The sequence below is a fragment of the Condylura cristata genome, unplaced genomic scaffold (genome assembly GCF_000260355.1).
Source record: "Condylura cristata isolate star-nosed mole 26May11 unplaced genomic scaffold, ConCri1.0 scaffold00021, whole genome shotgun sequence".
In the NCBI taxonomy this organism is placed as follows: Eukaryota; Metazoa; Chordata; class Mammalia; order Eulipotyphla; family Talpidae; genus Condylura; species Condylura cristata.
Genome location: NW_004567122.1, coordinates 17,335,603 through 17,348,601, shown reverse-complemented (window position 1 = coordinate 17,348,601; position 12,999 = coordinate 17,335,603). Strand labels below are relative to the sequence as shown.

General features: G+C 43.4%; 1 protein-coding gene across 1 annotated transcript in view; it reads right to left on the bottom strand.

Moving 5' to 3' along the window:
• Positions 1–269: 269 nt before the first annotated feature.
• The window catches only part of PRDM6 (PR domain containing 6), an 86,803-nt gene continuing 74,073 nt past the window's right edge, over positions 270–12,999 (bottom strand). The window contains exons 6-7 of the mRNA XM_004686502.2: positions 7,771–7,947; positions 270–1,119 (exon numbers count right to left, since the gene is read on the bottom strand). Of these exons, the coding sequence (XP_004686559.2) occupies positions 1,005–1,119; positions 7,771–7,947 (292 nt within the window). The 3' untranslated portion in view covers positions 270–1,004. The remainder of the gene's footprint in view (positions 1,120–7,770; positions 7,948–12,999) is intronic.

Sequence of the window (12,999 nt, the reverse complement as noted above, 5' to 3'; positions counted from 1 at the left end):
CTCAGCTGCTGGAGGAAGGGAGAAAATACTGCCTAAACGAACTTGACAAAGAGGCTCAGTACTGCCTTTGCTCACGTATCCAACATGTTCACAGACTAACATGTTCACAGACTAATAGAAAAATCACTTGAAGCCTCATAACGCATATTCAGCCTCATACTGAAGAACTTTATTTTCATTTGTAAGCTAAATCATTATTGAAAACAAAATTTTCTCAACTAGCTGCTTCGGAACAATATACTGTATTATGAAGCGCCGTACATTTTAAATGCTTTTGAAATCCCGACAGGACAAAGTTAAGTCTCCCCCCATTTCATTTTTTTTCCTTGAATTTTTGAGATTTAAACCATTTTCTTCTTTTTCCAGGCTCTTCTGCATCAAGACCAGGCAGCTGGGTGGAAGGAGCCATGCGGAAAGTGAGTGAGAAGTGAGCATGGAAAACACAGAAATGAAAGGCCCTTGAGGCTGAAGATGGTGCTGGCAGAGACGGTGCCATCTCGCTTCCTCTTCTGAAGCCCCTGCTGCAGCAGCCACGTCAGGCCAAGATGAACAAAACGGCAGAAAGAAGGACTGTACAGTGGGTCTCCTTGAATCATGCTACTAAAAAAAGGTGCAACGAGAAACAAGTCCCAGTGCATTCTTAGTCACGACTGTGGGCAGAGGAACCTGTACGATTCCTGATTCCTCCCTTTGGTATTAAATAACAGTTTTTAAAAAGCTTTTTAGAAACAAAGCAAATGCATGGTGGGATTGGAAGTGTTAGCCACCCTAGGTTAGGTGTCTGCTGAAATAAGTCTCATCCCTAGTCATAAATAAATAATCTCTTTCCTGGTCTGACTTCCACGCCAGGATCAATATCTCTTAACATCTTACTTATTTTATTACTGCTTTTGGTTTTCTGGGACTGATTGAAAGTTGCTCAGAGGAAATCTTTGGTTTTGCTTAAGTGTCCATGACATTTAATCATGACTTTCCTTGCAGTTTAATTCCAACCAGTCAATCAGTTAATCCACTTCGATTGATTCTGGGCTCTCGGTTATTGGCTTGCACTCATTGGGCATCCGTTGGTGTCGGCTCAGCTGGGTGGCCTGCGTGAAGCTCCGCTCACACCTCTCGCACCTGGTGGAGGCAAGAGAGAAAATTGAGACCAGGGAGCGAGGCCTGCAGGGTGATGCGCTTCCTCTCATCCTGCCTAATCGGATCAGACACTCCAAAGTGGCTTCAGATTTTACTGGCTCAAGAGGTTTAATTGGTGGCTCCTTCCAAGGCCTGGATGTCTGTGATGGGACAAAGCCCGTCTGATGCAGAACAGAGGGATCTGTCGATAGGCAGGGGGAAGGTGATTTCTCCAGAGGGCCCTGTCCTGCTGCGGCTCTGATCACTGTCAGTTCAAATAGATAAAGAACAAAAAGAGATTTTTAGGAGTGAGCCATCAAAGCAGCAGCTTGTCTGCAGTTTTCTGCTCTGTAACCCCAAAGAGAAATTGATGACAAATAGAATTTCACTTGCTGCTAATTTAAAATCAGGAATTCTTCCCCCCTCAATACAGCAGCCAAAGGGCGATCATGTCCAGATTTCGTAACTAGAGGAAGCAGCATATTAGTTTGCAGTGACTGTGGAGGGGAGGGAAGCTGCTATGGTGCCGTATCACAGCCCATCAAACTGAGAGTTCAAACTAACTGGTGGGGTTGGGGGGCGTGGAGTGGGGACTCAGATAAACTTACAGACAACCAGGCTCAGGAAGGTCACTCCTCCCGAAGCACGACTGAAAATGTTCCTGATGCTGTGACTCAGGCCAGTGTGTTTCAGGAGGTGAGCTCTGATTTTTTTTTTTTTAAAGATTTATTTATTTGTACATACAGAACTGGGGTACAGCTCAGGGGGGGTGAGAGGCTTCACCAGAGACAGAGTGGGGAGCAGAACAGGCAGATCGACGAAGTACACTGCTGAGGGGAGCAGCGGGCGAGACAGGAGAGGTCTGCCACACCATGTGGTCTCCTCCGGGGCAGGCGGGATTTGAACTCATGCGGAAGTGGCTTCAGCTTTTCAGTGCAGTGCTTTAACCCGCTGCGCCACCAGGGAAGGCCCGGTGAGCTCTGGTTTTACACCTCGAGAATAGCTCTTGAGGCAGGCTATGTGGCCTATTAAACCTACCTGAGCACAGACACACAGAGACAAACTGTGAACTGTGGAGGCAAGCTGCGGACAGCAGACTTCTCTGTCACCACCCTGCTGGTTGGGACTCAGCAACCACCTCAGTTGTCCCCTCTCCTCAAACTTCTGAAGGAAAAGCCACTCTGGAGAACAGCAGACAACTGTTCTTCTTAAATAATGTGACAGGAGTCTTGGGGTCCCTATACTACTGGGGCTGTGGCAGAGGCATCACAGAAGAGTCCCCATTATCCTGTAGGTGCTCCTCTTAAGTCCCCTGCCCTGGGGAAAAGAGAATAATGCAGCTGTCTGCTTGGGGGGTCACCTGCCTTTTTTCTGAACACAAGAAGCCTGAGCTGGACTGTGTTGCCTGGGTTTCCAGGGCTCCTGTGACAAGTGAGGATGTCAGACGGAAGAAGTTGTATTATTTTGATTGTCTTTCTGGGAATATTTTTAGCAGCCTGTTCTACTGTTAAAAACTGCACTGTGATCTTGACAAATGTAGGATGTCAGCTTTAATGTATCAGACCTATCAACTCAATGAAAATAACTCAGAAGTATTGATCAGCTAATGATTTTTGGTGTATTCATTAACGTCCATGGGCAGCTCATACCCTCTCCAGAGCTTCTGAAGTGCTGAGGACACGTTAGTGAATTGCTGATTGTTTATTAGAAAACTGATTAGTTACTGGATGAGTGTGTCAAAATATACTACCTTTCACTGCTTGACAAACTTTCAAATGATTATATTCCAAAAAAAAACCTTCTGAAGCTCTAGAATCCACTTGCAAGAGAACAGAAGAGCTTGAACAATCATGAGGAGTGGCAGTTTGCCAGGCTCACACTTTTGCCACCTAACTTTATGTATTAAAATAGAAATGATTTGGCCCTCCCTGGTGGCACAGTGGGTTAGGACGCAGCACTGCAAAGCTGGCCACAGCTGCTTCAGTGCGGGTTCGACCCCCGGGGCTGGAGGTGATCCACATGGCGAGGCAGACCTCTCCTGGCCCGTCTGCTGCTCCCCTCAGCAGTGTATCTCACTGATCTGCCTGTTCTGCTCCCTACTCTGTCTCTGATGAGGCCTTTCATCGGCCCTGCGTCTCTGGCTTATCCCCCAGTTCTGTATGAATAAATAAATAAATCTTAAAAAAATATATAGAAATAATTCACCACTGAGTTTAGTGCAGCCTATCAGGCAAAAAATGTATGTCTATATGTAATACCCATCCAGACTGGATGGGTACATTAAGAGGAAAACTGGACTTTATTCTTCAAGTATTTGCCTAAATGCCTCACATACATGTACATTCATGGAACAATTCATTGTAACAGGAAATTCACTCAGACTGATGCATTGGGTGGCTTACATCATCACTGAACAATCATTTCTAGTGCCATCTGCTCGCCAAGAGTGAGAAAAAGCAAATGCAGATGTGGAAAAAATTCCTTAGTTTAGGTCCGTCTTCTCAGAAGGTCCCCTAATTGCACAGAGTACATTCTATACATAAAAGCTATGTGCGCAGGGAATTAAAAAAAAAACAGTTTTTATAATTAAGGAATTCAAGAGAGCTAAGTATAGTAAGTACTTATTTACAATGAGAGCACCTCAACTCATCATTTTAATTACTGGAGAAGTCCCTTCACACGTGACTTCCATAACTTCCTGAAACCCATCAGCAGGGCAGATGGGCCTAGAGTCTGGCCAGTCGGAGCTGACATGAGCTGGGCTGGCATTCACTTAACCACCTTCCCAGGTGAGTGACTGGGCCTGGGTACCAATAAGCAGGATCTTCGTGTGATGTAACAGACATAAAAAGACTCAGAGAATGAGCTGGGAGTACAGACAAGAGTTAGCACTCAGGGCCTCAGTCCTGAATGAGGGAAGGAACAGGGACACGGGAGTGGAAAGCTGTCCAGATATTTCAGGAAAGACGATGTTCTCAACTTTCAACGAGCACGCGGGACTTGATTTTCAATTCTTGAAAATCAAGTTACACTTTATTTTCTTTTAGATCTGAAATCACTCTCTATTAGTATGATGGTTGGCCAGCTTATGGGTACAGGGAGATGAATAATTATCACCTGAATCTGATGAGGCACAAACCTATGTCAAATTTTATTAAATGAAAAACCTGCAAGAAGTATTCTTTCTGGGCTTCTAAGGTCCATCACAAAATACTTCCTGACGTGAACCGAAGCACAAAACACACAAGACTTCATACATTTGCTGTGTTCACTGCCTACTGAGTGATATGCTCCTTGATTTGCTTTGACTGTGCTTAGATCTTGATAAAATATTAGTAGTTTTTTGGAACAGCCTCTGATTTTTTTTTTAATACCAAGCCAAACTGTCTTTAATGTGAAATGTAGATATGCTTCTAACTAAGATGGAGAGAAGCAGCTCTAGGCATGGCTTGGTCTGCCCAGACTCTGAATCCATAATGAGCAGCTCACATGGATCCTTCCAGGTAAAGCAACAATACCCCCAAAGCTTGAGATTATATTTAGTCACATAGGAGAAAGGGCTTCTCACTGTCGAGAATACATTTCACACACTTCCTTCCTTCCCTCCTCCCTTTCATCCATCCACCTGTTCCTTGAAAAACTGCTGTAAAATGAAACAATGTCTTGCTTTTGCTCCTTGTTTTCCATGACCTCTGGTCTCATGGTACAACTGAGTGCCAAGAACTTCAGTATGATGCTCACATATATTTCTGTCGCTATGCCCTCCTTTACTTTGGAAATTCAAATTCCACAGCCTAAGTTAGTGATGGACAGGCCTGGAATCTACTTAGAGTCTGGGGGATGGAGACTTTCGATGGGATTTCAAGCCATCAGATTGTATGGCACAGGCTGGATGAAACTCTGCTCTCTTAAAGCCAAATCTTCTCTAGTTATCTTTGGATAAGCACCTTGGTCTCCTTCAAAAACCCACTTGTCAGTGAGAGATTTTAGAAGCTGAACTGTCTTGGCAGCCCATTCTCAGGCAAGCTCTGAGATTTCTGTGATGTCTCCTGGACTGAATGGGTGGGAGAGTTGGGGATTATGCTGCTTGGGCATTTATCTGGAAGCTGCCCAAGATACAAGCTTAGGCTATACATCTGTACTAGATTCTTCTTTCTTTGCAACATTGTTTATCCAATACCTTTTAGTTGAAGCAGTAAAATTAACAGTTGTGATGAAACCCATTTTATTGACTGATCTGCAATGAAAGGTTGTTTTGTAATGTTTGCTTTATAAGCCTGTAAAAGGATAATTTCATAATATTTACAAATGTCCATGGAATGGATATCCATGAGCTATGGCTGAAAGAGTTCCCAAAACTCCCTTGGGAGACTTCAATCCTGCAAGACCTGGCTGTATACACCAAAGGAATGAGCTTTTCATTTTCTAGATGTTTAAATCTCAATTTTTTAAAATAAAGTGCGCTCAGTTCTCCCCTGAGAACATATATTTCTTACATTGGGAGTAAACATAAGTGTGTGGTTATCTTGATAAGGATAAACGCTGAAGAAACTAAAAGGTGCCCTTAAAATCTAACCCAAGCAAGTGTGGTTGTTTCCCTAGTATTTATTCCAGATGAGATTAGGCTGTGGTCACAAAAAACATATTTTAGATAGGAAAAAGACACAAGTATTAAAGCCCTTCAAATATTAATCTGATGAATTAAAATTAAGTTAACATGGCAACTCTATCGGAAACATGACAAAAACAGGATGTTAAAGAAAAAAATTGAGCGGAGTCAACGAGGTTACACATAAGTAACACCTTAACATTAATAGAAATCTATTTCCCATTTTGACCCTGAAACCTCTTCAATTAATTACTAAAATCTATTTACACAGCAACAAGATAAAAATCAATCTGATTCCTGGCACCGTGTCATCTGGCTGCCCTCTCTAACACAGGGGCTGAGACGACCCCCCAGTCCTCTCACACGTCTGCTGTCAGAAAGCTCTCCTGCTCAAGAGTCCTGGAAACGTGTCTCTGTCATCTTCAACATTACCAGCAGAGATGACACTGAGCTGGGTGAAGCCCCTAGGGTCAATGGAGGGTGATGACAAAGTCACAGCATAGGACACAAATACCTGTGACATCATTGGAAGCTCCATGGAGACGGTGCTAACCCTTCTGGCCTTCAGGGTGAGTTAGAAGAAGAGACCCGGGTGGGCTAGCATAGCAGTGTTCGACATTCGAACCCAAACTTATCCCCTAAGTCAAATGCCGTGTTGCAGCGAACAAGCAGGGTGTTAACTGACACTATACAATACACCCTGGCAGAAAATAGTTGAGAATAATGAACAAAGGTAACCAGCCCATGGGGAGGTGAGTGAAGATGACAGCCTCTTATGACATCCTTCTTCAGCTGGCAGATATGAGACAGTACCAGACCAGCAGGACGCTGCACCCCTGAGCTGAATCTGGACGCCATGTGGACACGTGCTGTGCCAGCAGAGCGCCAGAGGGAAAACCACAGAACGTGAAACTCTGGGGAGACTTGTTGACTAAGAATGAACAAGGGGATTCATCTCCTACTACCAGAGCCACTTACTTTCTTGTTTGATCTTGCCTAACAGAAGCTAAAGATCCTGTACATTTGTAGCCTTTTAATTTTTCTTAATCAGGAAAAGCCAGCATGGCCAATGAGTAGAGAGAGATGGAAGGGGTTAAACAGATAACTGCTTTGAGATGGCCCCAAAGTCACACGTGCTGCTGATGCTCCCAAGCCTTCACTCGCTCAAGTTTTTTTTAGCTGCTAGAAAAGCCTGTCTCTGTATGTCTGGGAAACTCCTCTTCATCCTTCAAAGCACATCTTAATCACCACCTCTGCCAGACGGTATTGATGACTTCATACATAGACAACCATTTTCACATTTGCCCTTTTCACTCTGTTATAGTACTTCTTCATTGAATTGTCCCATATAATACGAGATCTTCAAGGTCTACTGTTTCACCATGGTGTCGTATCTAGACACACACCCTCTTGGCCAGGCGCCCCTACTTTGCCAAACCCTTCGAATTCAGCGCTACTTCTGCTTTCCACATCCCCTGAATCTCAAGAGCTCAGTCATGCCCTATGCTTGGTGCTTTTTTTTTTTTCTTTTTTCACCAATCTGCTCATTCTGAGACCTGACAGGCATGCTGACAAGTCACAAGTTGGCAGTTATAACACATTCAAACCTCTTTAACATATAGGAAAGGGAGAGAAAACACTCACCAGAATCCAAAGGGTTCAATTCCCCAAACGATGTCCTAAATTAGGGGCCTGTGGGTGGCCCTAAGATGGTACCCTGTGTGGTTCCCAGTTCAAATTCTAGACACACAGATCCTCAGGCACTAGAAGAATCTTAAAATACCTCCTACTTGCATACTTCACTGATGAGAAAACAGACCAGAAGGGCTGCCTTGAGTTCAAGGTTGCCCAGACCATGCCAGGCACAGTGCATACTCCCTGACTTTATTTTCCCTGTTACACATGTTGGTCCTGTGGCAGCCTGGACACTGACCTTCCAGCGGCCTCCCACACCAGCTGACCGAGCAGAGCAGCCGCGCTGCCTCATCTGCCGGCTCTCAGGAGAGGGCAAGAGAAAGCAGCTTGCAGAACTGGCCGTGACTTACTTGAAGGGCTTTTCTCCAGTGTGGGTTCGGATGTGGTTGTTGAGGGTGGTGGCTCCGGCAAAAGCACGACCACAGTAGCCGCACTTGAAAGGCCGGTCACTGGAGTGGGTGACCACGTGGTTCCTCAGTTCTGAAGGCTGGGAAAAGGACTGGGAGCAGTGTCCACACTGGTAAGGTCTGAAACAAAGACAATGCCTGGTCATTATTTTCTAGGCTAGTCAGGGGAGATCAGACGTGTGGGGGCGAGGACAGAAAGATGTTGCTGCCCTGTTCTCTGAGCTTAAAACAGGGCACGGAGCTTTGGCCAGTGGGTCCCCAGAGCCTGCTGCCACAACATCACAGAGCTACTGAGACACAAGAATTCCAAATGAATATTCCTTTCTGAGATGAACCCCACTAGTTCAAGAAGTCCTGCTGTCTCGTTTTGACCCCTGCTCCCCACCCGGCCAGACAAACAGTCGTCGACTTTGCAAGCATGGAGTGTCCAGACTTCATTAAACAGGATGTTACAGAATAAAAAAGGCAATTGTTTCTCACCATTCCAGGGGACTTTCAACTTTTCAAAGAAGTTTATCAAACCTGACAAATTACCCATGCACTTTATTACAATTGTAAAGTAAGTCTGCTCAAAAATCAATCACCTAGCTTCTTCTTTACAGGGGCGATTATTGCTGTCAGTTCAGAAAACAGGATAAACGGTTCTCCTAGGAAATCAACCCTGGATTCCAACATAACACGAGGGTGTTTGGACCTTCTGCTCAGTGCGGAAGTCAGGTATGTGTGTGCCGACAATTCTTTGGGTTCTGTCTCCCGCACAACCCTGACAGTACACAAACACAGCTGTGCACCCAGATGTGTTGCTCTGTAAGAAAAACCTGACTTCGACTTACTCCCCCTCACTAATATTTATCCACTGGGTCTTTCTTGAACTTCAGCTCCCCAGTTTAATCTGGTAGCGAGCCATGATTTATAGCAGCCAGAAATGACAGGATGTCACTATGGTTACAGGAAGAGGATGGTGCTGCAACAGCAAATGGAAGGAAGTTCAGACAAATACCTGATAATTAGCAAGATTATCAGAGGCCATTCTTTCCAGCTCATGAGAAGTAAATCAATTTTGAGTTTTCATAAAATAGATTAGAATTCTGTCTTCTCTATAGAGGTTCTTCTGCTTACTGAAGCAAAATCGGGTGAGTGATATAAAACCTAGGGAGTTTCCCCTATTCAAAGCTATTTTATATCATCCCTTGACAGGACTCTAATTTGTTTATCAACATTTTTGTTAAGAAAATTAATAATCTGTCATGGAGGAATCTTAGCACTCGTGAAGCTCTGGTGTGTGGCCCAGGCATTTCTGAGTGTGTTCAGAAAGTCAACAGCAGAAGCTGACTTAGTTCATCTACCTTTAACACATGCGTAAGATCCAACGAGCACAAACCAGAATGAAGGGACAGAAGACAATGGTGACCGATCATGTACAACAATTCAATTAAGCGCAAAATAAAGTGTACCCTCTCATTTGTCAAGTGAAGGGCTTAATTGTGGCTACTTGGCTCACTGAACACAAATACTATTATTTTGCCAGGCTTCAGCACACTGAGCACTGATTGTAGAATTTTTTAGCTTGATTAATAGTCCAGGACTGGTCAATAACTCAATACTATACAATTTTAATTACTTACATTTAGAAATCTATCTAAGTGCTCTCAAACAAGTTTCAAAGAAATATATAAGAGTCCTTGGTAAGGAGTTTATCAATCTTGACAAATTACACATGCATTTCATTACAATTATAAAAGAGGGCTTTGAGAACTATTAAAATTAAAGGAAGATGAAAATGTGCTTCTCCTGAATGCAGTCTTTGTATTACCATTAGCCTTAAAGAATTATTCATGAAATAATTCTCAGAGGTGAAGTTTTGTTTTTTAACACTATTGAAGATTACAAACCAAATAATGTATTAATATATGCTATATACACTGACAATTGATTTTTCTAATAGTGAAGGGGCCATTAACATTTATTAGCCTCTGGTTATCTATTTTTAATAGCTAGCACAATAAACAATAAGCTGCTAAATAAAACCAATTCATCTTTTCTTTTTTTTCTAACTCTGTTGTCAAAAGTTGCAGTGATTTATCTCCCACAGTCAGAAGTCAATCCATCCTCTTAACGTTAATAGTCACGGTGGCAGAGATTTACTCAGAGAGAGCAGAAACGACCAGCGAAAGGCTTCTGCTGAATTCTTCCTTCAAGTTAATGCCATGAAGAGGCCAACAGGATTCAAACGCATCAACTTTGCCCAGCACCTGAGAGGTATTTTACCAGGTAGCCAGTGAACTATGGCACAAAGTTTTTACAGCTGCTGCACTCAGCTTGCTGGAACAGAAGAGCCTAGAATGGAGGGGATAGATACGACAAGTCCTACTTCAACCTGGTACATTCAGCTAGGGAACACCAGCTAGGGAACGCCCTGGCTCGCTCTATTTCTTCAGTTATCTAGAATGAGCTCGATGTTTTCTTTCTGAGATGCCCTATTCCTGCTTTCAGAGAATGAGCACAACCTTTCTGCCTATGAAACTGTCCCAACACCACCTCACGGAGCTTGCACTGTCAATGTGGTCTCCATATTCCATTGTTCCCTACGCATAGAGCTTTCTAATGGTGTGTATGTGTGCACACGTGCTAATTAGAACGTGAACCATCTAAATTTTATTGGTAAACAGCTGAGAATTGAGAGCAACGTGAATATCTAGTACCACATGTATCACCCAGCCATATTTTGGCTGCTCTCAAAAAACAAACATATCTCTTCAATAACAAGGTTTTAGCTCATTCCCCTTAGCAGAACTTATTTTATGTAGGATTGAGAACAAAAGTGTATCTTCTACTTGCCACTATAAGTAATATATTGTCTTTCTCAAGCCTACAAATGTATAGGAAGTTCACACAGAAGTCATAGAGCAAGTAGACAAGAAAACCCTTCTTTTGCAGGGTTTTCAATATTTTCTTTAAAATGGAGAAAAGGGAATGATCAAAAAACAATTTTAACACTGATTTTGTCCTAAGATTTTATTTAAGGACCCAGGAATGAAACCATGAAGCCTAAGAGCACAGTTGAGAGAGCATTATTGTCACTATGGAATTTCACATATTATAATTTATGGGACAACAGGCCAGAAGAGCTAAGAATATTTATGTCAGTTTCTATTAGCAAACCTTATCTCCTTCTCTCAATCCACAGCCCCAGGACCTTTGGGCACCGAATCACTTGTCATGACTCAGCTCTTTATTCCAATGACTAACACTCCCATTAACTTTTCAAGGTCTGGCCAAATGGTACAATTTCATTGATTAAACTTTTAGATAGTCATTTTTAGCAACAAACTCCTGTTTCTCTTTGATGTGCCCTACAGAAGAAGCCTGGAAGGGCCCACATTGCACACACAGTATTTAGTTCTCTCCAGTCCTTCACACCATTGAACAACTAAGTGGGAAGTTCCTCTCTAAAGCCCTCTGAGTCTCCCCCACACACCACATACCCGTGGCATTTCACTATTCTCAAATCAAATGCAATGAGCTTCTTCACAGAGAGAGAGTCCAGAGCAGCTTATGGATTTTGAATGACTTGACAAGGATAGCCGAATGCCCAGGATGCAAACGTCCTACATGCCCACTATTCAAGGTGGGGGTTGCCAGTTCCTCACAGCTGCTTGCACTTGAAATGTGTAGTGGGGAGGGGAGGAGGGCGGTCAGAGACCAAAGTCTTACTCAGTTTTGAAGAAGTGACTTAAATAATCTTATGCAGCTAGTTTCCACACAGCAATATCAAGCTTCACGAAAGAGTACAAGGGTTTCATACTCAATAAAGAAGTAACCGAAAAACAAGCAAAGCCCGGGTGAACTCAGTTAACATGTATCAATGCTGGTCAATTTTTAAGCAGAAAATGAGCCCTGAGAAAGTTTTGTACATCCCTTGGCATCCCCCAGAACTGGCGGCTCCTCTGCCAAAGATTATTCCAGTACAATGTGCAATTCATTTACTTTGAGACTGTAATTGCTCTGGTGTACACGTAGGAAAAGGATGAAACATTTAACAAAATTAAGTGTGGTTTGGTTTCAAATATTATTAATCCTCCTTTGATTTTTTTTTTTCTTGCATGGCATGCAAGCCTCCAGGACAAAGCTGTGTAGCCGGGGCCACATTCTCTGCTCACTCCACATCAGCCAGCCCCAGCGAGCGCTGATCTCCAAACACTCCAAAGGGCACAGCACGTAGGTCACTGCTGGCCGGCCATGCAGAGTGAGAAGAGAAAGTCGCTCTATGGGAGGAGAGAAAGACTCCAGGAAAGAGGCAAACACAGAGCCAGAGCACCTGGAGAACAATGCATGTGAGAAAGAAGACAGGCTTCAGGTGGGGGTGGGGTGGGAGGGCTGGTTCAGCACAGACACATTCCGAAGAAACGATTATGGTGATGGATTGACTCCAGGATCTTCCCCCCAAAATGGCACCTTCTAGAGTCATCCCCCGCTCTGGTACCAGCACATCCAATGACACACAGTGATACTGGAAACAAATGTGAGCTGCTGGCAGTGGGGTCTAGAAGGCTAGACGCAAACTTTCCCCATGGCACCAACAATGCAAAAGGAGAAAAGAAAAAGAAAGGGATGCAAAAAAAGGAAAAAGAAAAAAAAGGAGGAGCATCATCAGAACACTTTTGGCAGACATAAAAGTGAACATACTCATCCGAAAATAATCCGCTGTGATTGAAGACTTTGCTTACCCCTTTCTGGAGCACCCCCTGGGGCACTGTTGAGAGTTTCTGCAGCAGGAAGACAAGAGAACAGGGGTTTCTAACTCTTGGTTCCAGCAAAAGTGAGTCAAGTTACCCTGACCTAAGTAATAAACTTAAGTGAAAACCCAAATGTTTTTGAAGTCCCTAAATAAAATCTTGGTTGATCTAGCTTCCAACAGTTTATTTCCTTTGCGTTTGCTCAAGAAAAGACAAAGACAGGACCCTGGAAAGAGGAAAGGAGAGATTTTTTGGTTTTGTTTGCTTAATGGTAACAGCACAAAAATCAAGAAATAATAATTGCATGGCACTTGATGCGTGTGGCTAGGTTTTCTGCTCATGCTCATGGCAATTCCAAATGAAACTTTGTTCTGCATTTAGTATAAATAACATTAGAGGAAAATCATGACCCTAACCCTAGGTATCTTCAGATCGC